Genomic DNA, 25,983 nt, shown 5'->3' with positions numbered 1-25,983 from the left:
CAGGTTTGCTTTCAGGAAGAACGTGCTGACGTATTAAGTTAAGGAGATGTGATGTATGCAACCTATGGTCCGGTGGTTCGGGAAATAGCAGATGGCAGGTGTGTAGTCAGCAAGAGGTTAATTACCATTGAGTGAATCTGGGGACAGGACACATGGGAGCTCTATCTACTGTTCCTACAACTTTTCTGTAGGTCTGGAATTATGATAGAAAGTTTTTTGGAGTATAATGTTCAGCTTTGCTGGTTATTGAGTATAATGGTGGTGTCATTAGACTCATCTGTACCATCGGATGCTCACTGTTGAGTATGGACCAAGTGCTATTTCTAAGTCTCCTCACCACAGGTAATACATCTGTTCATCTTCATACATGAGGGAAGAGCCACTCTAGATCACTGGCTCCTCAGCAACAGATTTAGAAATCACTAGGATTAGGCATGTCTGTTGAAATGATTCTACAAATAAAGCCCCAAGTCCCTTTTGGTCCTAAGAAACCTTGGGCGTTCTTAGAAGAGCCTCAACCACTCGCTTACATTTTGCTGCTGTGTTTATTCTGTGCTCCTTTTCCCAGCAGCATCAATACCTGGCTGAAGAAATGTGATCCTTAATTCCTAAAACATGCACAGCCCAAGCTCTGAGAAGACTGCTCTATTCTGCACCCCAACGCCAGTCAGCTCCTGTCTTCTGGTCCTAGAAGGCAGGTGCTGGTGGAAAGCGAGCCCATGTTCCTCTGAGCCCCCATTGGTGAGATCCCTGGGGGCTGAAGCCCAAGAGAAGGGGCTGCTTGCTGTGCGTGAGTTTGTCCATCGGGGCAAGAAATCTTCCCTGGATAAACTGCAGCTGTTTTCAGAATCCTTCCCAGGGGAAGGCAGTAATGGGAGAGCAGAAGAACAACGGTTCAGGGCTCAGAAGCCTGGTGTTTAGTTGTGACGGGTTCCGTTACTGGACATGTCTGCCTCTCCCCAAATCATAACCCAAAGGTTCTTCTATAAACAGGAAGAAGTTGCAGGCACAGATGACTGGATGCTGTGATTTCATTGGGATAGCATGTGATCTGGGTATCAGGTGTTTTATAAGCTACCTGGTGCAGCTGTTTTGGGGTGCCCCCTCCCTTTAGCAGCTCCTGGAGTAAAACATGAAGTCTCTAGTGTAATGTATGAGGCTCGTCTCGATCTGGCCCTTGCCGGCCTTTCTGGTCTGATGTGTGGCCATGGCCCCCATGCCTTGAGCTGTGAGCAGCAAGCCTTTCAGCTCCTTGGACATGCTATGATCGCAGAGTCCACCTGCCTGTGTGGTCCCCTCTGCAGGGCTGCCTTCCTCATCTGGGCAATGCGGCCCCCATCCCACCTGCGTTGGTTCAGACACCCACCCCCCTCAGTTGCTCCAGGGATCTCGGCCTCCTCTTTCATGGGTGCTCCTCACACCACACCTCCTCCTCGAGGCCGGGGGTAGGACCTAAAGTGCCCCCAGGTGCCCACAGATACTCAGTGAGTGGCTGTGGGATGAACAAATGGCCTGCTCTGAGGGCGGGGTGACAGGACACCTGGGAGCCTGGTCCTTGTGTCATCTTGATAGAGACATAATGTGGGCACAGTCCCCACTTCGCACATGGGAGGTGGGGGGAAGCCCTTACTCTGCTCTCCAGGTGCAAAGAGCCATGCTCTCCCAACACAACCTCGACGTGATCATTCACTTTACTAACATTAACAGCTACCACTTGTGTGCTCTCTGGGTTCTGGATACTGTGCTGAATTCTACTATGTGCAGTGACAACTAATCCTCTCCGTAACCCCAGGAGGTCTACTGTCAACCCCACTTACAGAAGAGTAAACTAAGGCTCAGCAAAGATGGGAATGTCTCAGGGTTCTTTTTTTCTCTTTGAGATAAGAATCTTTTTCTAAGATAAGAACTTGTTGAAAGACTATGGTCCCTATTTCGGGAGCCAGAACTTGAACTGGGACCAGATCTTATAACTGCAAAGTTTACGCTCTGAACCACAGGATAAGCTACTTTGCGACCTTGGTTCTTTTGGTGATGGTTGCCTGTAAACACAGGAGCTGCGTGTGAGCACCAAAGAGTTGGGGCCCCATAGTGCGTGTGCAACTCTATCCTGAATTCAGTTCGTTTGCAATAAAAGTATCTTTCCCTCACCCCAACCTCTTATTTTTGAAACTGTTGTGCTACAAGCCATCTCACATCCTTTAGGGGACAAAAAAGAAAAGTACAGCCACACAAATGAGCACATACAGTGCCGTGTACCCAAGAGTCTAGTAAACAGGGTGTGACAGGGCGGAGGCGAACAAACGTAGGCAAGGTGGGAACAGCAGAGACGAATCTACTTTGCATCCTCCTCCAGCTGCTGATGTCATATGAAGCTTCAAAACAGAGACCTAATTCACTTTTGCAAGACATGTCCCTATGCGTATGTTACAGGGGAGGAAGATTCTGAAGTGACAGGGGAGCAAAATCTTCAACGGGCTAAGAGTACATAAAAAATATACCCCCTAACTAACCATACCAGGAGAACAATTAGCTTTAAGGGTAAAATTCCAGGGTGGCTATTTATAAACCACAAGCCTATTTACATGGTAAAGATGAAATTGCTAAAGGTACATGGTTGCTAGGAATGGCATCAGGATCCGGGCATTTGTAAGGAAGGCACCAGTTTTCACCGCTGTGAAAATGTGCAAACAAATCACCACCCCAAGTCCTCTCTGCCTGACCCCACCCCAACACTCTATCCCTGGCAGGGCTCGTCAGTTCCCAGGGAGAGCCCTGGAGGGTGCATCACAGCAACTTAAAATGCAAGCTATCTGTCCAAAAATCTTTGCATTTTTCGTCCAGCCTAAGTAAAGAAGGAGGGGAGAAAGTTCTTAATGGAGAAGAACAAGTAGAATCAATCCTCAGGCTTGCCATTGATAGATCATCACTGAAAGCTGTCCTCCTGGTCCCCTGTGAAGATGACCTAATCTCTCTTTGATGGTGGATGGTTGGAGAGGACAAACATGGGTATCAGACCCAAAGGTTAGCAAATCCTTAATAAGATTAATGAACTCTAAAGCATTTTGAAACTTATTTTGAAGAAACCACGGAAGCTCCGGAGAAGCACAAGTGTCATGAATCTAAAAGGTGCCAGAGCTGCCAAGAAGCGAGCCACCCAGGCCCCACTGAGACTGCCGGTATCAGGGTGAGGAACAGCTGTTCATGGCAAGGTCAGGCTGCATCAAGGGAGTCGAGCCAGGGACCAAAATTCAAGAGGGGAATGACATATCAGTTTTGCAGTTTTGCTTTGTTTGGGGAAAAGGGAGACCAGAACCTGGAGAGTTCTAGAAATGGAATAGAAGATGCCAAAGAGCTGGAAGGCCTTGGACAAGACACAATGGAGAGAGTGAGAATCTCCTCAAAAGTCTGGGGAATCAGACTCACTGTGGAGCATCCCCCACAACGCCCTGCAGACAGGCAGCAGCATGCGAGGCAAGGAGCAGCCCACTGCTAATCGCAGCCATCCCAAGTCCTGGCCTCAGGGTCAGCGTCAGAGGTCAGTAGGATCCAGAACTGGATGCAGGGGCGAAGGGGATGAGTTTCCAAAGCTCCTTCCCGAATTCCAAAACTATCGCGACCTTACCCAATTTCTGGATTTTTTAAAACCTTCACAGGAAACATAACATGGTCTCCTGCTTCCTTTTTAACCCCCACCTCATTTGAGGTTTGCTGTTTATTCTTCTAAATACAGAGCTCCAGAAGTTTCAGAAGGAAAACTGCAACTCTAAAGGAAATCCAGTTTCAAAACCCTTTTAGAATGTCCCAAATGGGCAAACCTATAGAGACCCAAAGTAGAAGAACAGTTGCTTGGGCCTCAGGGAGAGCTGTGAGGGAACGGGGAGGGGTGATGGCCAACGGGGATGGGGTTCTTAGATGTGGTGAGTCCTCTAAAATTATACCATGGTGATGGTCACATGACTCTGTAAATGCACTAGAAACCAGCAAATTGTATGCTTTAAATGGGTGCAGTTTATGGTATGTAAGTTGTATCACAACAAAGCCATTAAAAAAAAATAAAAATAAACAAAATTCTTTTGGGATGAGCTCCAGAGTCATCTTCCTCATCCTGCTCATCCTCAGGACAGCTCTCTGTGCCACCACTTCATGCCACCAGCCATCCTCATACATCTTACTTGTTCCTTTCCGATGGGAAGACTGAATGCTAACAAAGCTTCTCCCTCCACCGGAAGTCAGACCCCACACGAGACTCTCCTGCCTCCTCCTCACTCCAAGAGCTGATGCAGTTCCTCACCGAGGCTGTTAACTGCACAGTGACAGCCACATGGACAAACTGCCTTTTCCTGACTGACATGGGGTCAAGTCAAGGGCCAGGGAAAGACCCAGTGGTGTCAAACACCCCGAAGAACCTGGCAGATGGGCAGATGGCTCTGAGCCTCTTGAGGTACCGCTGACACCCCAACTGCTGTCACACAGAGTCCTCGGCAAGAGGAGCCGAAACACAGAGGCCCGGGCAGAGAGGTCTTCTGAGCCCACAGATGATCAACCGCTCAGGCCAGACAGGAAGATCTGGGGTGGATGCTGAGGAACCTCAGACCCACTCGACCCATGACCTCTGGGGAAGGAACTCACGAACGAGGCAGGGCACCGTTCCACTGATGACAAATGTGTTCTTGGAACGTGGCACCACACCCTGAACTCTCCCCGAGACAGAAGGCCGCATACTCTGGCACTGACCAGAGCCCTGTTTTAGACCGCAAGGTGTATTTTTAGAACGCATGGGAAAGTTCCGTGCAATTCTCACGTGGCCCCCAAACAGGCACCTCGGAACATCGTACCCGCTGCACGGCCACTGGGGCCCGGAAACCTTTCAAAGCCCCGTAGGACACTCATAGCTTTCAAAAAACACCTTTGGCCATGTTCTCAAATATACCAAACTTGGGGGGGGGAGCAGCTAATGAAATTAATTCAACTCCATTACATTACATGGCTCGCTTATCAGCAAAGACCTTCCTTCCCACTTGGCCTGCATCAACAGCAAGCCCAGGATCAGAAAATTGCATAGATGTATACGTTTCTGTATAAAACCCCACGCACATGCACACACACGCGCACACACACACACACACACAGGTGTGTATACTTTGGAGAGCTCAGCTCAGCTTCACCTGGCCTGAGGAGCAAGCCTGGAAACCAAAGGAAATGCAGTTAGAAGACACTACCCAGAGTTGTTCAGAAGAGAAAGGCAAGTGACTTACTTTTTTCATCACTTACCTGAAGCCCTGGCTGCTCCCAAAACAGCGGAACGGAGCCTCTGATCTGGACAAAAGAGGACACTCCATCATCCATGTAAATCGTCTGCACCACAAGGGAACAGAAAGGGAAAGTATTCCTCAATGAGACTGAATGTTCTGGGGCCGGGTAATGGGATCCGGCCGCCTGAGACCCGACACCAGCCAGAATGAAGGGCAGACAGCGGCCTTCTGCGCGCCCCGCTCCCCTGGCCGGCGTGGCCTCCTGTCGCCTGACCCACAGGCCAGCCCCGTGTGCTCACGGGCATGCTGGCGGCTGACCAGCCTCGGCCGAGTCTGGAGCGGGCCCCAGGCCTCCCGGGGATGTGCCACCACTTGCCACCAATAAACACAGCCTTACCCAGCTCCCCGGAAAGCCTGGCAATGCCTCCCCGCACCCCATTTCAGGAACAGAAGCAAATGTGCTCTGGAGTTGAACTAAGACTTTCCTTAGAGCCCGCTATTTTCACCTGGTCAACTAGGTAAGGAGCAGAGCGCCCCTGGAAAAGGATGGGTGAAATGAATAAGCTACTGCCAAAGGACCGAGGTGGCCCCGCTCATCACTGACACCGTATGGATGACACAAGTCAAGACACAAGCAACTGGTAGTTGCTCCTGGCCCATGTTCTCCAACCTGCCACGAAGTCAACACACACAGCACAGCTTCCACATGCTTCCAGGATGGGAGCACCGGCCTGGAAGCAGAGCATACTTACCCGCTGAAGAACAGAGCTCTGTCCCCACTGCACACAAGGTTACTTCAGAGCGAACCAGCTCATCTGCCTGCAGATGCCCCGCCCCACCCCACCCCCCAACACTGTAGTGCAAGAGAGTGTTAAGGGGACAAAAGTCCTGAGACTTTTGCAGTCCTGAGCATCACAGGGGGAGGCTGTGGCAATTATCAGATGCACTGCCCTTTATCTGAGTAATTCTACTCTGGCCTGGCAGGGCCAACCTGGGCAACGCTGCTGATCCTTTCCATTTCTTACCAGCCTGCTCCCTTACAGGGTAGCTTTCCATGCGGCTAGATCACGCTCAGATCACACATGCATTAGTAATTCTGCGGCAGAGGACCTGAGTGTCAGACCCACAGCTCCCTGGGACAGCAGGAATTATGGGAGCCTGGTAACTCTTGTAGTTGAGCTGAACTCCTCTCTGGGAAAAGCACTGGATTAGGAATTTGTCTGTTTCCAGATATGGACTACCAGCAAATTTGCTACCCCTATTTTCTACTGGAAAAAACAAAGAAACAAAAACAGAAGAAAGCAGATTGCTTAAACCAATGGAGGCATCACTGCCTACAGTGAGATTAAGAGCATACAGGTCCAGGGGCACCCGGATGGTTCAATTGGTTAAGTGTCTGCCTTGGCCTCGGGTCATGATCTCAAGGTCCTGGGATCAAGCCCCACATCAGGCTCCTTGCTCAGCAGGGAGCCTGCTTCTCCCTCTGCTTATGCTATCTCTCTGCCTCTGTCAATAAATAGATAAAATCTTAAGAGAGAGAGAGAGAGAGAGAGAGAGAGAGAGAGAATGAATACAGGTTCAGATTACTGAGAAAGAAACCAATTTAGCTAACATTTCTCTATAAGGACAGCCCTAACAGTGCCAGGACCTGATTTAAGCCATGAAACTATTACCCTTCACTTTAATATGTGCTAAACAAGCTATTTCCAGCATTAGATCACACTCCTCTTGAGTCGTTAACTTGGCATAGACAGAACCAGCTTGAGAAAACACCCACCCAGCCACCCACCCTCCAGACCCCACCCCAGAACAGGAAGAAATGAGGCTTCTGAAGTTCTCCTGGCATGAAGATATTCCAGTTGTGTCCCATTCACCATCAGGACCACCTTCTTCATTGCCATAGTAACAAGACAAGGCTGACCAATCACCAGTGGTGGATTTGGGGTGCTTTCCTTTCTGAGCTAAAGAACATAGGTTTTAATACTGCTGACAGGCTTGATGCCTCATCTCATAGATGTGATTTTCACAGAGGGCCTCTAGATCCCAGGGGGAGGAGAGGAGGGTGCAATAGGAAAGTCGGTCAGCACATGCACTCTGAGACACCTGCCGGTTCCCACATGCCCTGTAGGGTGACCCTAGACGCATTCTTTAGCCACTTCTGGCCTCAGTTTCCCTCTCTCGACAGAGTTACTGTCACCTGGTCCCAGGGAGGAGTAAATGAGTAATGAGGGAATGTGATCCAGGGCAGTGGCTCATTGCTCTGCAGGCCAGGAGAGCACTGCCCAGGAGTGCGGATGAGACCCCTGCAGAGGACTGATGGACCAGGCAGGGGGCAGAGCACGGAGGGGGTGGGGTGGGGTGGTGGTGGTGAGCAGGGCTTAGGCTGTGGGGAGCAGAATGAAGGCACACAAGTGGTGGTAGGGAGTCGACCACAGCTGAGCAGTGGCCAGGGCCACACCAGGCCAGGCCCAGGACACCTGGTCTTGGCAATTCTGAGTGACCCTTTGATGGAGTGGTAGGAGCAGAAACCCAACAATCCTCAAGAGAAAGGAAGCAACCTTGCAGATGCTCCTTTATCTGAAAGGCTTTTGCTCAACTTCCATTTCCAGGTGAGATATTTGCAAACCAGTGCTCTCCAAGTTTGCTGCATTCTTTGGAGGACACAGTCATCCCAACCTTCCTGGATTAATCAGTGGCCTTATCTTCAAAAGCCAAATATTTTTCATCTGTTTTTTTTCTTTAGTAGACCAAAGGGACTTTCTTGGTTTTGTTTTTCTGCATGGTGAGTCACAGCTGCCGAGCAATCCCACCAGGTATGACTCACAGCAGAGCCGAAAGGACTCCCGGTTTCTTCCCAGGAAGACTTAGATGTGGTCCACACCTGTATGCATGCATGTGCCATACACACACACACAAAATACCACCCAAACAGGCACTCACACACCACACAAGTGCACACACCTGTGCATGCACACAATGACCCCCCCCCCCCCCAGACACACACACTTATACACTACACATGCACACGCATGCTTTGGAGAAGAAAGCTGGTTCATTCCTCTTAGGAAAAATGTGCTGAAAGCACCTCCCTCTTCTGGCTCCCTGAACATTTAGTTTAAGAGAGGCCCTGCCTCGGGGGCCAGTCTGCTCTCTGGCTAGTCCCACCATTTGCAAAGGAGCAGAGTGTGGCAATTCATCAGCCACCTTCGTGCATGTAGTGAAGGATTTCCACTCCCACGTGGCCACAGGCTTGGGTCTGAAGAGCCTCGCTTCCGTGGCAGGGGCATAGGCCAGACGTGACCTATGGGCAACCGCCAAGAGGAGCCAAGCAGACCCAGCTGAGGCTCCTTCCTGCCGCCGCTCAACACTAATTGCTGCCAAGACGCTGCCTGCCCCTCCCTGGTGAGGGGCTCGTGTTTCAAAGCCTGCCACTTTCTTTAAATGTCAGGTCACAGAGCAGGCAACAGCATGCTACCTGAAAGAACCAGCCCCACTGTGCCTACTGTATCACTCGGATTCAAAGGCCCGGAGATGCAATGTTTAATCTGCCATCACCATGAGCAAAGACACCACGACCGTGGGGAGGTGCACCGTACCCTGTAACACTGTCCTGACCCAGGCCAGACAATCTCTGTCCCACAGATGCAAGGCAGCAGGATGTGCCTGGCTTTCCAGAACCCTATCAGATCACCGCAGGCAATGGGCCAACTTCAACAGGGTTACAGCAGCTTGCCCCAATGGTACCTATGTGCTCCCCTTCCCAAGCTGCCCCTGAGCTGAGCAGATGCCTGCAGGCTGAACAGCCTTCCCAGGCGCCAAAACCCAGAAGTCCCTTCACCAGCAGGTCGTGGTGGGGCCGGGGTTGGTGGGAGAAGGCATAGCTGTGCTTGGCAGGAACACTGGTTAAGGATATATTCCACTTAGGAAAAGATTGTGTTAAAATAAACAACTGAGAGCAACCTAAGCATTTCTATTGCTAAAAGGGCTGTAAACAAAACATTCCATGATTGCAGAGGCAGACAGCAAATGGCTCTCTTGTACAAGTGAGAGCAACACGAGTGTCTTGCTTCTCCGGGGGAGCAGCTGCTTTCCTTTGGCCATGGCTGCTCATCCTGCCTCTGAAAAGGGGATGACACTCCTGCGGTAGACACTGCCTGGAGCTGGCTTCAGGAAGCGGCTGACCCCCATCAGGGCTGTGCTGGCTCCCCAGGGGATTGTCAGGGTGTCCTGGGCAGGATGCTCTCCTAGGGAGGCGTACACAGGCACTGCTCCCATCAACAGCATCTGTGCCTTCCTCTCTCTCCCTGGCTTCCCCGCCTGGCACTGGTTGCGTCTGCCACCCTGCCTTCACTTACTCTGTGGGCTTTCCCAGCTCTCTGCAGGCAGGACCCCTGCCGCTGAGCACGACTATGGGAAGCACGCCCAGGATCCTGAAGCTGCCTGTCCTGCTCCTGCTGCTTCCCTGACTGGGCAGGCTGACACCCAAACCCAGCCAAGGGGCTCCAAGTTGGCTCTCTTGTTGCCAACGAGAACACAGCGGGAGTGGGCTCTGGGAACTGACTCCTCCCCACCTGGTGGGGGCCTTCCTCGCCACCACCCCCCCTCCTGGCCCCCACACCGTGGTGGTCACAGTCTGAGGGTTCCCCGAAGGCATGGATAACCCCGGGAGAGCATGCAGGGCTATTAGGAGTAGCCCCACAAAGAATTGCTTTGGGTGCAAGGCCACCATGCCCCCTCCCCACCCCCCACTCTGTTACATGTCCCATAAACACAAAATTGCTACGGGCTCCAGTAGCCCTGTGTTGGTCACAGCTGCCTGTCATCTCTGGGCGGACAGCAGACAGGGCGCCCGGCTGCCTGCCTGTTCATCTGCTGCTTCTGGAGCAAGGCTGGGTTAAGGGTTTCATCAGGAAATCCTCTGATCCAGAGGCCAGAGAGGAAAAGGGAGAGAAAACATGAACTAGGAGGACCATACAGGCTTCGTGAACCAAGAAACCGCTCCCCAGGCCTGAGAAGGGAGGCAGGTAAAGGCTATTTAAGTAGCACAGGCTGTAGGCTCTGGGAGCCAGAGGGCAGGCCAGTGGTGTCTCTAAGGCCTTGCTGGGCTGGCCACGGGGCAACAAGGTCTCTGTCCCAGAGGCCAAGCAACTGGGCACGTGGGACAAATGCCAGTCACCAGGCACACACACAGATGAAATAATCAGAGCAAAGTCCCCAGCCTTCATCTGTAGAAAAATGGGAAAAGGGCAGTATCAGGATTTTTCATAAAGCTAAATGTACTGCATTTAAAGCACTGTCCTTCAACACTGAATGATGTCTCTATCAGAGGGTTCAACTGTGTGTCCCAAGAAAGATATGCTGACGTCCTAATACCCAGCACCTCGGAGTGTGACCTTATTTGGAGACAGTCACAGCAGACCCGGTTAAGATGGGACATACTGGAGAGGGTGGGTCTCCTGTCAAAGAGGAGAGGACACCTCACCTCACCACGTGAAGGTGAGGCAGAGATGGGAGGGCTGCAACAGGGTAGGGGTGGTGGCCAGAACTGGAAAGGGCAGGAAGGATCCTTCTCTAGAGGCTCAGAGGGAGCATGGTCCTGCCAACACCCAGATTTCAGACCTTCGGCCTCCAGCACCATAAGACAATAAACTCTAGTTATTTTAAGCCCCCGTCGGTGGCACTTTGTTCTAGCAGCCTATGATTTCAGCGTTAAACTGCCCAATCACTCAGGAACTACAGTGATAGGCAGGGCAGATGCTTTTCTGATGACTTGGTAAGATACAACAGACAAAACCCCAATTTAAAAAAAAATGGTTGAAACTCAAAATTCTGAGGAACACCGAACAAGAAGAGCAAATAAGGGACTATCTGCCCGAGGGCCGGATGGAGAGCGAGGCAGGGGCCAAACTCCAGGGCTGCCAATGAAAACCTCTTCAATCGGATTCAGTTAGCAGGTTCAGGGGGCTGAGTATTTTGATTTGCACCAATATGCTTTGCACCTCTGGCCCCCAGTTCCTGGCACAAGACTCAGCCCATGGCAGGCGATACACAATAAAGATCTGTTGAATGCACTGATTCAAAGGCTCAGAACACAAGGCTAAGCATTCGGATGGGCAGTGGTAATGCTGGCGGGCCATGCGAACAAAAGAAAGTACTTTTCATCGTGCGGACATGAGCAAGAAAAAAAAGAAACTGTCTTCCATCTAGGGGCCACATTTTCTCTGACATTTTTCACCAGATATTATTTATATCCAGGAGTGCGGACAGAATGAATAGAAGTCCTAGGCAAGAAGCTGCCCCTGCTGCTCCTCTCAAAGCTCCTGTTTCAAAGTGCTCCCTCTCAGCATCTGACTCCAAGAGGACCTTCTCACCTTAAGCCCAAGCAGGTGGCAGCCCACACATAGAAAGCAGGTGCTCAAATCTGTGCTGAATTAAACTGGCTCAAGTCCTGGTAGAAAACACCTCTCACAGCTGCAGGAAGGAGAGGATGCAAAGCCACTTCGCCACTAAATAAACACAGGCTGTTTGCAGGCTGACACCCACAGCCACGCTGCACCTGTGCCTTTCATGGGGCTTGCCTTTCTTATAATTTATTTCACCTGTTAGTCTCCAAGGTGGCATTATCCTACAGATTTGCAACCCGGAGAGGAAAAAACCAGTGTAAGACAGCATTTCTGGAAATGAGAACAGAATTTAGGGGGAAAAATCAATGAGAGATTAAGCAGATGGTTATTTTCATGGAAGCCGAAAGCAAGTACCGCCTAACACGCAGACTTTGCAACTCCCAGGTGCTAGGACAGGCTTCGGTTGATTTAGAATGAAAAATTGTTTCTCCTCTCATCCTTGTTTTATTGATCTACTTTTTGTCTTAAGAAGATTTTCCAACCCTGCTGGTTCATCCATTGCCTGTGCTCTCAAACAACTGCCACCCTTTATGATCCTGGCAAAAGTCCTGCTTCCATTTAGCTGTCAGTATTGCCCCAGCAAATGTGAATCAAGAAAGATACCCCAGGCAAACTGAAGGCCACATTTGCAGGCAGAGCCCCAGTGACTCACTGTTTTCCAAGCAGAAGAAGGAGCCACGATCACCAGAAACAACCTCTAATACGCCTAGGCCTCTTCTGCCCCAAACAGAAATGCACCATACACGGTGGCCGTGTCCCCTCGGAACCACGGGGTGCCACCGACCCCCGCCTGGGCACTGACCTGCTCAGTCTCCACGAAGTTGGACACGTGGCCATCGTCGTTCACGCCGCGGGTGTGGAAGCGAGCGCCGGCGCGCTCGCAGCTGATGCGGGAGATGAGGCAGGCCTTGGCCTGTTTGTGCGAGGCATACACGGTGCGGATGGACACCACGCCGCAGATGACCTTCAGCAGCCAGTCGCAGCAGCTCACCTGGTGCTGCCTCAGGGGAGCGTGCAGCAGCTGGTTCCTGCAAAATAGAGCCCCACGGCGACAGGGTCACTGCACGTCCTCCAGGAACCCCTGGGCCCGAGCACGTGGAGCGGGGCAGGGGCACCCCGCCCAGGATGGGGTGAAGGCGCCCCTGGTGGACACAGGGCTCCGGGCACGGGGCCAGGGGGGTTCAAACGTGCTTCTGAGACACATACGCACCCGCCCCCCACACCCGGCAAGCAGCAGTGGGGAAGGGGTCCTTTCCAAAACCACTGCGGGCGTCAGAATCAGCGAATGGAAGCCCTACGAGGAGGGCGAGCCAACCACCACCTTCCAGGGAACGTCGGAGGGGCCTCCCTTTAGACTCCTGGCCTTCACATCTTAAAACCAGAAATCCTATCAGTAAAAAATTTAATCACAGGTTTTGTAATTGAATAATAAATGATAAAAATAATCATGAAATATATGCATGCTTATTTAAAAGGGTACATATCCCATGAGGTACAGCCTATCCCAAGTAGGAAGCAATCCAATATAAAAAAGGATGAGACAAGGGGCACCTGGGTGGCTCAATCCGTTATCTGGGGGGTCCTGGGATCCAGCCTTGTGCTGGGCTCCCTGCTCAGTGGGGAATCTGCTTCTCCCTCTGTCTGCCCTTCTCCCCTGCTTGTGGATGCTCTATCTCTCTCAAATAAATAAAATATTTTTTTCAAAAAGGATGAGATGAGCCTGGGTGGCTCAGTGGTTGAGTGTCTGACTTCAGCTCAGGGCGTAATCCCGGGTCCAGGGATTAAGTCCCACATCGGGCTCTGCAAGGAGCCTGCTTTTCCCTCTGCCTCTCGTGAATTAATAAATTCTTTAAAAAAAAAAAAAAGGATGAGATAAAAATAAGAGCAACAAAAGTTCCAGTCTATTGTCCCCATATCCAGTGGGTTGTCCTGAGGCTCTGGGAATCCCTGGAGTCCATGAGGAGGATAAAAGCCAGCATTTATCAAGTGCACCGGCACCATTCTAAGTGCTTTGGGATGGATTAACTCACCAGAGCCTCCAAAGGCCCTCTGTGAAAGGTATTACCATTCAGCCATCTTAAAGAAACTGAGGCACAGAGAAGTGCAGGACTTGCCCAAGGTCTCGGAGCCAATAAGCCTCAGCGAGGAGCTGGGAGCCTGAGCTCTTCATTGGCCCTGCCAGCCGCAGGCCTGCGTCCTCTCTCAGTGAAGGTCCCACAGGTACAGCCGCACCTGTGCTGGCCACCACCTTCTCCGGCTCCCTCTCAGCTTCCCCAACACCCACTCGACCTTATTCAGCCCAAGCTGCCACTCTGGGAAGTGAGGCCTCAGAGGGGTGCCGGGACCCCGGACACTACAGGCCCAGCTCCACTCAGGAGCTCAGGGGACCCAAGCAGCAGTCGCTTCCTAGGCCTCTCCAACATGCCCAGGGAGGCAGGAACCTTCCCAGAAGGCTCTCTCCCACAGGGTATTAAGCAAATCTAGATCACAATGCCCTATTTGTTTAAAAAAGGCAGCACTGTTGCTGCCCTAGAGCCTTCCTTAGAGATAGCAGCCTTCTCTCATTTCTTCAGGAGTGCTCTGGGAGCCCTGATGTCTCAGGTGGCTTCTTCAAGCAGCAAGGCTCCCAGGGCCTCAGGCCAGCTGCCCCCACTGTGAGCATGACCACCTGTACCTGGTCACTGGGTGCTGAGAGATCCCACCGCTCCGGGAGCAGCCACGTGAGGCCCCCTCCCGAGCTCTCCTAGCCGCTGTGCTTGTCTGCCTGAAAAATGATGATCACGGAGCCCTGCTTTACAAGAATGCATTTTCCTCTTCTGAATCACTCTCTAAAATTCAGAGGATGAACCAGCTTTAGTAACAAACTAAATCTGCATATGGTATCAAGGCAAAGCCTCTGGAATATTCCAGCCTTCCAGCCACACGGCTGAGGCCACGGTCAGTCAGCAGGGGTCAGGCAAAGGAGATTTTTGCCAAACTGTCAACGCTGTATCCCTGTTTGTAGCCACACTGGCCTGACGCTCTGTAGGAGGACAGCTCTTCTCCCCAGAGGAAGAGACCCAGATCTATAAAGGAAAACCACTTTGAGTTTCCTCCCAGGCCTTCATTATACCGGGAAGCAATTATCCGTGGGGTCAATTACCAGCCTAGAAAAACAACTTCACACCACTGCGCACTCTCCCTCATTCACCAGCTGCATCCAGTGCTGACCCCATCTGACTCCACAAGTGGGCCCAGACCTGGCACACAGCACCCCAAATGGTGGGTTTAGGCGATCAAGCCCATGACCACTTGGTCGGGGCTGACTCAGCTGTGGTCAATTCCCTGGGCGCTGCCCAAACACCACGCCCTGGAGTGTGGTGTGGCCCGGAGGCCTTGGCACACCCCCCCACCCCCACCCAAGAGCTGCTGCTTCTTCTCAGCTCGAGTTACAGTCTGGTGGCCACTCAGGGCTTCCCCCTTCCCAAGCCCCTCTCAGCCTCCACCCTGTGAACCTGCACCCTTACTGCTGTTCTCTGTGGGGCTCACGTCTCCAGCCACCGAACTGGCCCGAGGAGGCCCGACAAGAGCAGTCACAATGGTGCCGGGGCCATCCAGTTCCCCAGGCCCCCACTATGGTCCTCCGATGTTGCCCAGGAATGGTACAGCTTCGGAGACCTCTCGCCTCTCCTTGCCTGACAGTCCCTGTTGGAAGTGGCTCTGCGGCCTTCGCACAAATAGCCCTCATAACCCCCAGCCCTTGCATTCAGTCCCTGAATCCAGCTGACTTCAGGAGCATCTGCACTCGCTGGTCCCTGCAAAAGGAATCCGTGATTCACAGAAGCACCATCCTCTGGACCTGTTCCTCTGAGAGTGGGCCTCAAACCAGCAGGACAGGAGCCACCATCATCATCTCGCTGGAAATGCTGAGTCTGACCCCCCACCTCCCGGCCCCTCAGACCTGCTGAATCAGAATCTGCATTTTAACAAGATCAGCAGGAGAGTCGCAGGTGTTTTCAAGTTTAAGTACAATACTGCCCAAAACACGCAACAAAACCAGCGGGCCCAAGAGGATTGGGGGGGCGGTTGCCGAGGCACAGCGCAGGATATGGTGAAGCCTCTCTCTCCAAACAGAAGTCAGGCAGGGGTGGGGGGCCCGAAGCATCAAGAAAAAAAACATTTATCCAGTGAAGGAGCCCTATGACTTTCTGTGTTTGGGCAAGGGGAGGGAGGCAGCCGCAAATAAAGGATGTAAATAAGCCTCACTGGCCCTTTCTTAGGGCTGGAGAACCGGGGTGGCTGCAAAGAGCCAGCATTGCAATTCTAAGAACATCCAGTAGATGAGGCATATTGGAGCAATTTCTACAGCACGATTTTCATCACACTGGCTTCTGACTCACTTCTCACATGTCTCCTGGCAAATCCGAGGGGAACAGCAATTGACAACATAGGCCTGGCACTGGTCTGTGTAAATCACCGCGCCACCCCTCCCCACCACGACTTGCCAGGGTCGTGAGCCTCAGGGTCCAGAAAGGGCAATAGATAATTTACATATTTAATTCAGTCATCCACACCTAGCTACATCCATGAAGGAGCACTCGAATAAACCCTAAACATAACAGAAATCCAGGCACCTCTGTCTGGGCTTTAGGACATGTCTTATCACATGACTGCACATCACTTTGGCAGGCTGACTCAGTTTCCTTATTTGTTGGAGGAGCTGGTTTGGCTTGGTGATTAACAGTGTGGGATCTGGAGCCAAAATGCCTGGGTTCGAGTTCCTTCACTTGTTCAAGCCTCAGTCTCCTTATCTGTAAAATGGGCATAACAAACAGACCCTCCCTTATGGGTTACTATGAGGATTCTGAGTTATTACCTACAGGAAACGTAGAACATGAGCACCTTATAAGCATCAGTGGTAAATGTTTGTGCACCAGAGGGTAACCAGGATTGCTGAGAGGACCACAGAAGCACTGGGCACGGCCAGGTACTTAGGAAGCACCTGGCGGATGTTGGCTCTTATGCTCTCTACTTACGGAGAGTTTCTTTTCTAAATCTACAGTAGACCTATTTGAACCCCTTCCCTGGGCTCAGGAGTGGGGATGGGGCTTTCATATTTTTCTCACTGTGCTGAGAACGATTGGGCTCTCAGAGGTAGCCCAGGATCCTAGGGATGATGTAAAGCGGAGAGCAAGGACACAGGTGCCAATCAGAGCCTACCCTCCACATGACCCAAGGGGGATGGAGGTGGGGGACAGGGGGCAAGAGACGACCCCGGGCCCTCACCAAAAGAAGGAGCTCCCCCATTCGTAGCTGTCATGGCCCTGCTTCTGCGCCCGGACGGTGAGGTCGAAGCTAGACCCATCATTGGGCCACGAGAAGTAGAAGACACCCGAGTTGAGGATTTTCCTCAAGGCTACGAGGCGGTCCTCCTCCTTGGCCTCCTCCTGTAGAGGGTAGAAGTCGGTGGCGGTGATCTTGTAGATTTCAGCCTCTGGAATTCTGCCCACGGATGTGCAGCCTGTCACCAGAACCAGGAAGCTCAGGGAGGCACCGCCTGGAAGGGAAACAGGAGGGCTTAGGACCACATCGGGCCGGCGGTAGAGCAGGCCACAGCCGCACAGGGGACCGGCGCCCACGTTTCCACTGCAACCACATGGCTGTGTTTGCTCCCTCGCACCCCAGGAATCTCTGTCACCTGAGCCTAAAGCCAGGTGCCTGGTTCTCGGAAGGTGGCCTCTGACCACCACCACCACCACCTGGGAGCCCACTGGAAATGTGAATTTCTGGTCCCATCCAGACCGCTGGACCAGGAGCCAGCCACCTGGGCTTTCACAAGCACCCAGATCATTCTGCTGCCCACTAGCCAGAGGATCACTGGCCTGGAACCTTGCGGGCCCCATGGCCTCTCCTTCAATCTGCTACCCCAAAGCCTCACAAGTGCGCCCTCTCCACAAATCCTCAGGCAGCACCTGGCTCAGGGCCCCTGGGTGGGGTCAGTCCTCCAAGCTCAGTCACTGGAGTCGCCTCTCAAAGTTGCCTGATGGAGGACCTCCCTCTCTGCATGTGTCCTCCCACAATCCCACCTCCCCCAGGACTGAAAGGGGAACTTCCCCCAGGGCCGACCACCCGATTCCTCCCCACCCCTGGTCCAGCAGCTCTCACGGGCTGTCCTCTGCGGCATCTCAAATGTGCCACATGCCCTCGCACCCCTGGGCCTTTGCCCACGATGTTGTCTCTGCCTGGGATGCCCCACCACCATCTGCCCATCAATGCCTTCCCCACTCGCCTGCCCTGCCTCCAGCCTCCAGCCTCCAACAGAGTCACGAGCCTGCCCGGGGTTCATCAGGACCACCGCAGCTCAGTCCCTCCTCTCCAGGAGACTTCCTCTCCACCCTTGGGGAGCATTCCCTGTTCTCCCAAGACATTGTTATGTACCCTCCTACATGCCAATAGCATCCCTGTTAGCCCTCACATATGCAAAGCTAACAACCTCCTTCCCATCTGTGTCCCCAGTAGATTGGGGGTTCCTTAGGGGCAGGACTCTGGTTCACTGTTAAATCCCAGCACCGCACATGGCAAACGTTTGATGAATACATCCCACATAAGCCAGCAAGAGGGCAGCTCAAGCCTCCCCACTTCCTGTGAAAGGGTTACCCATACTGATGCTCACCTGATTGCCAGGAGAACGAGACACCCCTCTCCGGGGACCCCACCAAACCTTCTGTTCTGCACGCCCCACTGCACAGCAGGCCCCTGGCACACAAAGGTGCTAATAAACACACACCAGTGAGTCACGGGTACATGGCAAGGCTCTGCTCTGGGGACACCAGGGACGATGCCCCCCTCTATTTCAGGAGAGGGCCCGAGATGTAACTTGGGTGACCAACTGGCCTTCAGGGCCTGGCATGGTTCTGGTCTAGAGGAGATTCTTCTCACCCTGCTGAGGTTTAAAGGACCTGTTCCCAGCAAGATCTACTCCAAATAGTCAGAAGTCACTATCTGGAGCCATGGTGGTCAATGTTTTAGATCTCTGGACATTCTGATAAAAGACCCTTAAGGCCCACAGCTCATTGTGTGGCCCCCACTCCCTTCTCACGCTTTATAGAAAGAAGAGTGCTGCTCAGGGCCAGGCAGGACACATCTGGGTTTTTTTTTTTAAGATGCCTTCATCTGATAACTAGGTCACCACTCCTACCATGTTTGCTGGGGGGACCTACAGGGTGACCATGCTCGCTCATACCCACCTCCCCAGGCAGCTTATCAGGAAACTACTTTAAAGCCACATAAGGATAAGGCAGTTATGCTGTGGACAGTGATAGGTATCGGGGGCTGGATTTTGTAAGGATAAGTATCATTTTTGGAAGACAGGTGAGGTTTGTGTGGGCTTGACATCCTCGAATTATAGCCTCACAAATACAATTATTCCCATAGCCTGTGCTAGAATCAATGCCCAGGCATCCCATCTGCCTCTTTTGATGTGCTCAGTGCAGGGAAAGCAGAGTTCAAGAACATTCAGAGGTGGGCAGCCCCAGTGGCCTAGTGGTTTAGCACCGCCTTCAACCCGGGGTGTGATCCTGGAGACCCGGGATCGAGTCCTATGTCAGGTTCCCTGCATGGAGCCTGCTTCTCCCTCTGCCTGTGTCTCTGCCTCTCTCTCTCTCTCTCTCTCTCTCTGTGTGTGTGTGTGTGTGTGTCTGTCATGAATAAATTAATTAATTAAAAACAAAAACAAAAAAAAGAAGAGTCAGAGGCATGGCCAGGGGACAGTCCCTGTGGTCCAGGCTGGGAGCCCAAGAATGGATTCTGTAGAGAGTGGGTTCAAGGAGAGGCATGGAAAACTATGTCTCTCTACCCAAGCTGTGGAGTGGATTTCTAGCACCACTTCCTCAACAGCTTCTGCGTGGGGGGACCGAGTCCCTGGCAAGAGTCTCAGTGGCGTTGAAGACAGTAGGCATTTCCTGTGCAGGGCAGTGGCCTAGGGTTGGTTCAGATAGGTGGCTGCAGCAGGCATGAAAAGGCTCTTACACTAAATGGGAATTCAAGCTCCCGAGTCCTGGGATGAGGGGGGCTCAGGAGAGGGCACAGGTGAATTAACAACAACAACAAAAAAGCCACTGTAGGAGCACATGGAAACCCAGCAGATTAATGACAGTGGATTTTCAGGGCAGTGCTTACCAGGCACCAGGCACTGTTCTATGAACTTCGTCTCAGCAACCCCATGGAGGTAGGGCCACTTTTAGCCCCATTTTACAGAGAGGCAGATGGAGGCACAGAGAGGTTAAGAAGCCTACCCAAGGTGACACAGAAGGGGAACTGGAATTTGAAGCCCCTTCTGGGCTCTACCACCTGGGCAAGTTACTCAGGCCAAGTCTGCTTCCAGAGCTGGTGCTCTGGCCCATATCCTTGCTGATGGAGCACCAATGTGCCTAACGATGCTCCCATCTTACACACAAGGGAATGTCCCCCAGGGGAGCCGAATCGTCTGCCCAAGTGTACGGCTAGTCTCTGTTGGACCCACAATGCACACGTGGATCCCACTCCCCAACTCCATCGGGCCCCAAGGTCTGGCGGTCTCCAATCTCGTGGACCTAACTGTCTCACTAGGGGTGTGCGTGGCTAACGCACCACTCACTCCTTTGGAAACTGACACAAGTTCTCTCAATAGTTTAAATGGTTGTGAATAATATATTTTCCAGCACATACCAAATGTTGACGTGTAAAAATGAAAGTGTTATAGGCCTCTTTACCATCACCCAGTGGAATCTAGGCTCTGGTTTGGTAAAGGAACGCACAAACAAGTTCTTCACTAACAGATGGGATTGTCCTTGCATTTCCATCCCACATCCACCCAGGATTTCATCCTAATGTCACATATTTCATGCTTCTGCGTCTCATATTGATCACATTGTGTGGCAGTTTGATCCTAGTGCTCAAAGTGTTTAAAAGACTTTGGCTTGAGTTATCACTGCAATGATTTTTAGTACAAAATCAGTCGAACGATGTAAACAAAATGCTTTGCTAAATCGTGCTTTAACATAAAAAATAAAGATTTGTTGGGAAGGTGGATGGGACCTCCGGTTCATCAAAGAATAAATATCATTTATTAACGGAATGAAACCAGCTTCTATACCACTTTAAGTTCTGTTTTTCATTTTTGTAGATGGGAACACTAAGAAACCATGTTCACATGAAGACATCGATGGCAAAGAAAGGGCTTCAATATAGAAATGTTGTCTATACACTCTTCAAAGTCCTTCTGAGCTACTTGATTAAAAAAAAAAAAATCACAGGGGTGCTTGGGTGTCTCAGGGGTTGAGTGTCTGCCTTTGGCCCAGGGTGTGATCCCAGGGTCCCAGGAGGGAGTCCCACATCTGGCTCCCCGCAGGAAGCCTGCTTCTCCCTCTATGTCTCTGCCTCTCTCTGTGTGTTTCTCAGGAATAAATAAAATCTCAAAAAAGAATCACAAAATCTATCCATACAGTTATTATTAATGCTGTCAGCTGACAGCCCACTGAAATTCTCCCTCAGTTTTGTAGAAAGCAAACGACTGGCTAGCACCCGACTAGTAAATCGACGGTCACCCAGTCACTGAGTGACCTGCTTCCTCGGCAGCGCCGACAACAATTGTGGGAACTGGACCTTTGTTTGGCATCTGTAGGCATTTGCCTCCCAGAGCCACACACCATGGTGCAATTCTGGGGGGAGAAGGTAAGATGGAAGATGGGTGGCTGGGGAAGGGACAGAGGAGGATGAGAAGCAGGCCCCTCAGCACAGGGATGTTCTTAGACCAAAGAGGGGAGGACCTAGAAACTGCCTTAGCACTGACCACGTCTGAGTGCCGTGGAAGTCTCTTGGCCCCAGAGGAACTGTGCTAGGCAGCGGGCCCTCCAGGAGGGGGACCTGGCCCCACTCAGCTGGCGTGTGGCTCCCTGTCACCCCAGTGTTGGCACAACTCTACCTACCCAATCTTGTCTAGAACCCTCGGATGTGCTCCATGTACTAGGTTTTAAGGAAAGGGCCCTGGTTCCAGCCAAGCACCAGACTATTGCTATTAGTGTTGGTGGTGGTAGTAGGGAGTCCATGCCCCCTGGCCTACCTGTCAGTATGGTGTTGGCCTGCGATCCCAGCAGAAAAGGTGTCTCTAGGGAATAACGGAGCTGGTGGGACTCATCTGCCACAGGTGTATGAGATGTCCCCTTGGGTGCCCACCTTGCACACAGGACCTAGACTTTAGGGTCAGTTTTCTCCAAGCCAAGAAGTACACCAGGCCTGGGGGGAGGCAGGGCAGGGGGAAAGTCTCAGAAGTCATTAGTCGAGGCTGAGTCCAGGGGCGTGAAATCAGTAAGGATCTTATAGCAAGGGAAAGACAAAACTCAAACTTGCTTTTTGGCTTCAGAAGGTGAGGCTCTGGACTCAGCACGCCTCCACCAGGCTGTGGGGCCTCTGGCCAGTCTCCTACCCTCTCTGGGCCTTGGAGAATGAAGCACTAGATGGCTTCTATGTCCCTTCCAGCCCAGAGGATCTCTGGTTCCAGAGCTCTGGCCAAAGATAGAGCACACGTGGGTCAGAGGTTGCTGGCTGCAGTCAGGTGAGGTGACAGGGAGGGCAAGCAATGGGTCACAGGCCAAAAAGACACACCAGAGCCAGAAGGGCTGACATACATGGGGACGTAGACACCCCTCCAGAGGGCAGGAGGCTCACGGTCCAGACAACTCCTGCAGTCTGAGCAAGCAGGGCAGAGGAATGGAAGTCAGCCACGCCAAAGTGTATGGATTAGTGGGGACAGGGTTTCAGTTTGGGAAGATGAAAAAAGTTCTAGAGACAGACGGAGGTGATGGGTGTACAACAATGTGAATGTCCTTAATGCCACCAAACTGTCCACTCTAAACTGGTTAAAATGGTAAATTTTGTCTTCTCTATATTCCCTCCCATACACAAAAACCTCAGAGACCTTGAGTCAATTTAGAAATTCTCTCCCTCCAGAGGGCTGCCTTCAAAACCCAACTCCAAGGCACAGCTGCCCCAAACCCCCTGACCCCTGCAGTAACGGGGTCCATGTCTTATCTAGCTGTGACCATTGTCATCTGGCTGGGAAGGGCTGGGGCTGGAATCACGATGAGTCATGCGTAGACACAATGCCGTTTGTGCAGGGACAATGCTGGGTGTGTTCTCACTGCTGAGCCTCTTTCTTTCCCTGCGTTGGCATTTCTTTGTTTGCTCAGCCTTGGAGTTTGCTCCCTGGCCAGGTCTGTGCCAATCTCAGCCCTGTGGTACCTACAGACCACTGTGTCTACCCTGTTTGGACAGGACACCCTCATACTTTGAAGCTGTAGACAAAGGACTTAGGAGCTCTAGGCTTTCCCACTCACGGAGTGGAGGGTCCTCAAGACTTCCCCCCACCAACAAACTCAGAACTCTAAACACCCTGCATTCACATGGCATAGCTTCAAGGATCTCTTTCACCCTCCCTTTCTAGAACATGAAAGTGGTGTCGGCATCGGTGTGCTGGCAGCCGGCACCAGCTCATGCGAGCCAGTGGTGCACATCTTTCCCCAACTCCGCACTCAGCCTGAAATCCGCCCCGGGTGGGTCAGCTACCCCACAGAAACTGGCAAACATGACACATTAGGGCTTTTTTTTCCCCCAGAGAGCTGGATGTCAAATATTTACCAGCACACTACTGGATTTAGGTAATAAATTATTCTAGGAATGATGAAGGCCACATCATTTCAAGACTCTCTAGAGAACACTGCATACTCGGAATCTCAAGACAGAAGACTATCAAATTTCCCACTACAGAGGCTTTTCATTTTCATCTCATTTTCCCACCCAGAAGGGAGCCCTCCACTGGCCTGTGCGGATGAACCATTCACCAGGAGTCAGCAACCTGACTTCCACCCCACACCTACTTCTCCCAGAGAAACCCCTCTGCAGGCCAGCCCCCTCCCACTTAGTACCCATGTTCAGACCATGTTTATTCTCCCCTACAAATCTCTTAAGAGTTATGTAATATAGTAATGAGGCAGTTTTCCTGGTTTTGCAGGTGGGAATACGGCCCTAGAGAAATTACGAAGTATAGATGGGGAGTCTATTATGAAGCTGGAACTAGAATCTACAAGGGCCGTCCCGTACAGCTTTACAGCCTGTGCACTACATAACTCCAGAAGGCACAATCCATTACAGACCTCACTGTATTCCTCCCTTGAGGCTCTGAAGCAGGAAGGCCATGAGAGCTTAGGTTAAAAGGGAGTTAAATCCCTATAATCATTGGGATACATTCTTTCTACTGCTACACTCTCACTTTCTGTGCTTTGTATTCTGTATGCATCAGGAAACCAGACTCCCCAGCTAATTGTGGGGGCTCCACCCCCTTCTTGCTGGCATTTCAGGGAGGAAGGAGGGACTTATGGTCTCCATGAAAACCTAGGAACCTGGGATAAAACTTGTATGCAATTTTTGTTCACATTTCTTAATTTCTAACACTAAAAAAAAAAAAAAGCTGTCTTCACTTAGGTAGGTTGAAATTGAACAATGTGCCCCACGTTATAAGTCTGAGGGGCAGTCTCTTTCTTTGTACAGAGATCTTCAGCCTAAAAAAAGTCAAAGGGGATGCCCATCCCTAACTCGGGCTGCCTATCTTGGTGGCAACCCCCAATTGGGATTTCACTCTGCACTGCCCAACAGCCCTACACCGAGGAGAGGAAAACATGATAGTTCTGGGTTAGGGACTTGGAGCAGGAAAAGAAAATAAAGTTAAAGCCAAGCACTTCATCATGCAGCTGAAGGGGATTTGAGAAACTCCATGATAAGGCCCAATCCTTCCATCCTTCAGATACCCTAGGCCCTTTCAGGAATGCATTGAAGACAGGCCAAATAATCCTGACATTCCAAAACTCAGAAGTCATCCTTACCCCCCTCGGAGAGCTTTGGCAGCCCACCCTGGAAGAGCAACTCTGACAGGCAGGGCTGGGGGCACTCAGAGGACATGAGACACAGTGGCTGGGGACCTGAGGATCCTCAATGCTAGGAGCATGGCCCTGTGTGCAAACTCACTCCTTAGGGAAGGGGCAGGGGGGTGGCATAGAAGAGAGCAGGGCCTTGCCTGGGGCAGCTCTAGCTGTGGTTACCTCTCTCCACATCCTGCCCTGGGACGATTCCGCAGAAGCTTGCCCTGACCCTGGGCCAAACACCCCACAGACACGCTGGCCCACTCTGACAATATTTCTCAGGGGGGCTGCTGCCCTTCCCTGTTAAGAGCAACTCCCCATGGCTGATCTCAGATCATAGTCCAGGAAGAAAACATTTTCCTCTGGGATGACGGAAAGGTACTGCTCTTCCTATCCTTGGAAGCTCAAACTTTTCTGCCCCTTTTCAAGACAGAACAGCCTGGTGGTTGAAAACAACCCCAGGTGCCAGAAGGCACAAGTTTAAAACCCAGGTCACCACTTGAGAACTCCCTGACCTTGGCTGAGTTCTGGCCCTGTGCTAAATCCAGGCCCTGGTCACATGCAAAATGCATCAATGATTTATGTCGGAGAAAAACACTGCCAGTTATAACTGTAAGATGTCAACAACTGTAACATATCCTACCAGCCAAGATGCTACAATGTAAAAAAAAAATTATATATATATATCAATCAATCACAGAATAGACCAAATATAGCACTTAAGGTAAAGCAGGACAATAACAGGCACCTGCTTTTCACTTTGGGAGAACGGAGTTAATACATCAAAACAGGGTCTGGCACAGAGGAGGCGGTATGGAAGGTTAGCTGGCATCCTCACATCATCGTCTGGAAACATGGGCCACAGGAATTTTTCATAACCTCATTAAAATCACGGTGGGGAAAGTCCTACAGCAAATCCCTGGCAGGCAGCACATTTTTCAGGGAAAAAGCAAGCATATGGAGGCGGCTCGATCTGGGTTTGAATCCTAGCTACTCTTCTCACCGGAGGCGATTACTTTGATTCTCTGAGCCTGTTTTCGTTACTATCAACAGTGGGCAAGACACAATATCCTATTGGCTTATCTTTAGGATTAAATACGTTAATGTATACCTAGCCCCGGGCACAAAACAGACATGAACAGATGCATCTTGTCATGTGGGTACTGAGTGCTTTTCCTACACACTAGTTGGAAACGATCCGTGGAATCATCACAGATCAGGAGACACCATCCCGCGAAAGAGAAGACCCAGAAAAGTAGTGCCGAACACCAGTATTCTGTTGGCTTAACAAATCGTGTCTGTGAACACGGCTGGTGTGGGAGACGAGGAGCCCTACCACGCTCGGCCCGGGAACAGCTGTGTGCTGATCTGGTCAGCTCACAGCCATTCTCACTTTGA

At 51.5% G+C, this 25,983-nt stretch overlaps 1 protein-coding gene across 3 annotated transcripts in view; it reads right to left on the bottom strand.

Moving 5' to 3' along the window:
* Positions 1-25,983, bottom strand: part of SYNJ2 (synaptojanin 2) — a 98,485-nt gene that overhangs the window by 47,084 nt on the left and 25,418 nt on the right. For all 3 annotated transcript variants that reach the window (XM_072829096.1, XM_072829103.1, XM_072829112.1), the window contains exons 3-5: positions 16,922-17,192; positions 12,459-12,684; positions 5,272-5,355 (exon numbers count right to left, since the gene is read on the bottom strand). In XM_072829096.1, coding sequence (XP_072685197.1) covers positions 5,272-5,355; positions 12,459-12,684; positions 16,922-17,192 — 581 coding nt within the window. The remainder of the gene's footprint in view (positions 1-5,271; positions 5,356-12,458; positions 12,685-16,921; positions 17,193-25,983) is intronic.

This window comes from Canis lupus, chromosome 1 (genome assembly GCF_048164855.1).
Source record: "Canis lupus baileyi chromosome 1, mCanLup2.hap1, whole genome shotgun sequence".
Lineage (NCBI taxonomy): Eukaryota > Metazoa > Chordata > Mammalia > Carnivora > Canidae > Canis > Canis lupus.
The sequence above is the reverse complement of the archived record's forward strand: the minus strand, read 5'-3'. Positions and strand labels throughout refer to the sequence as shown.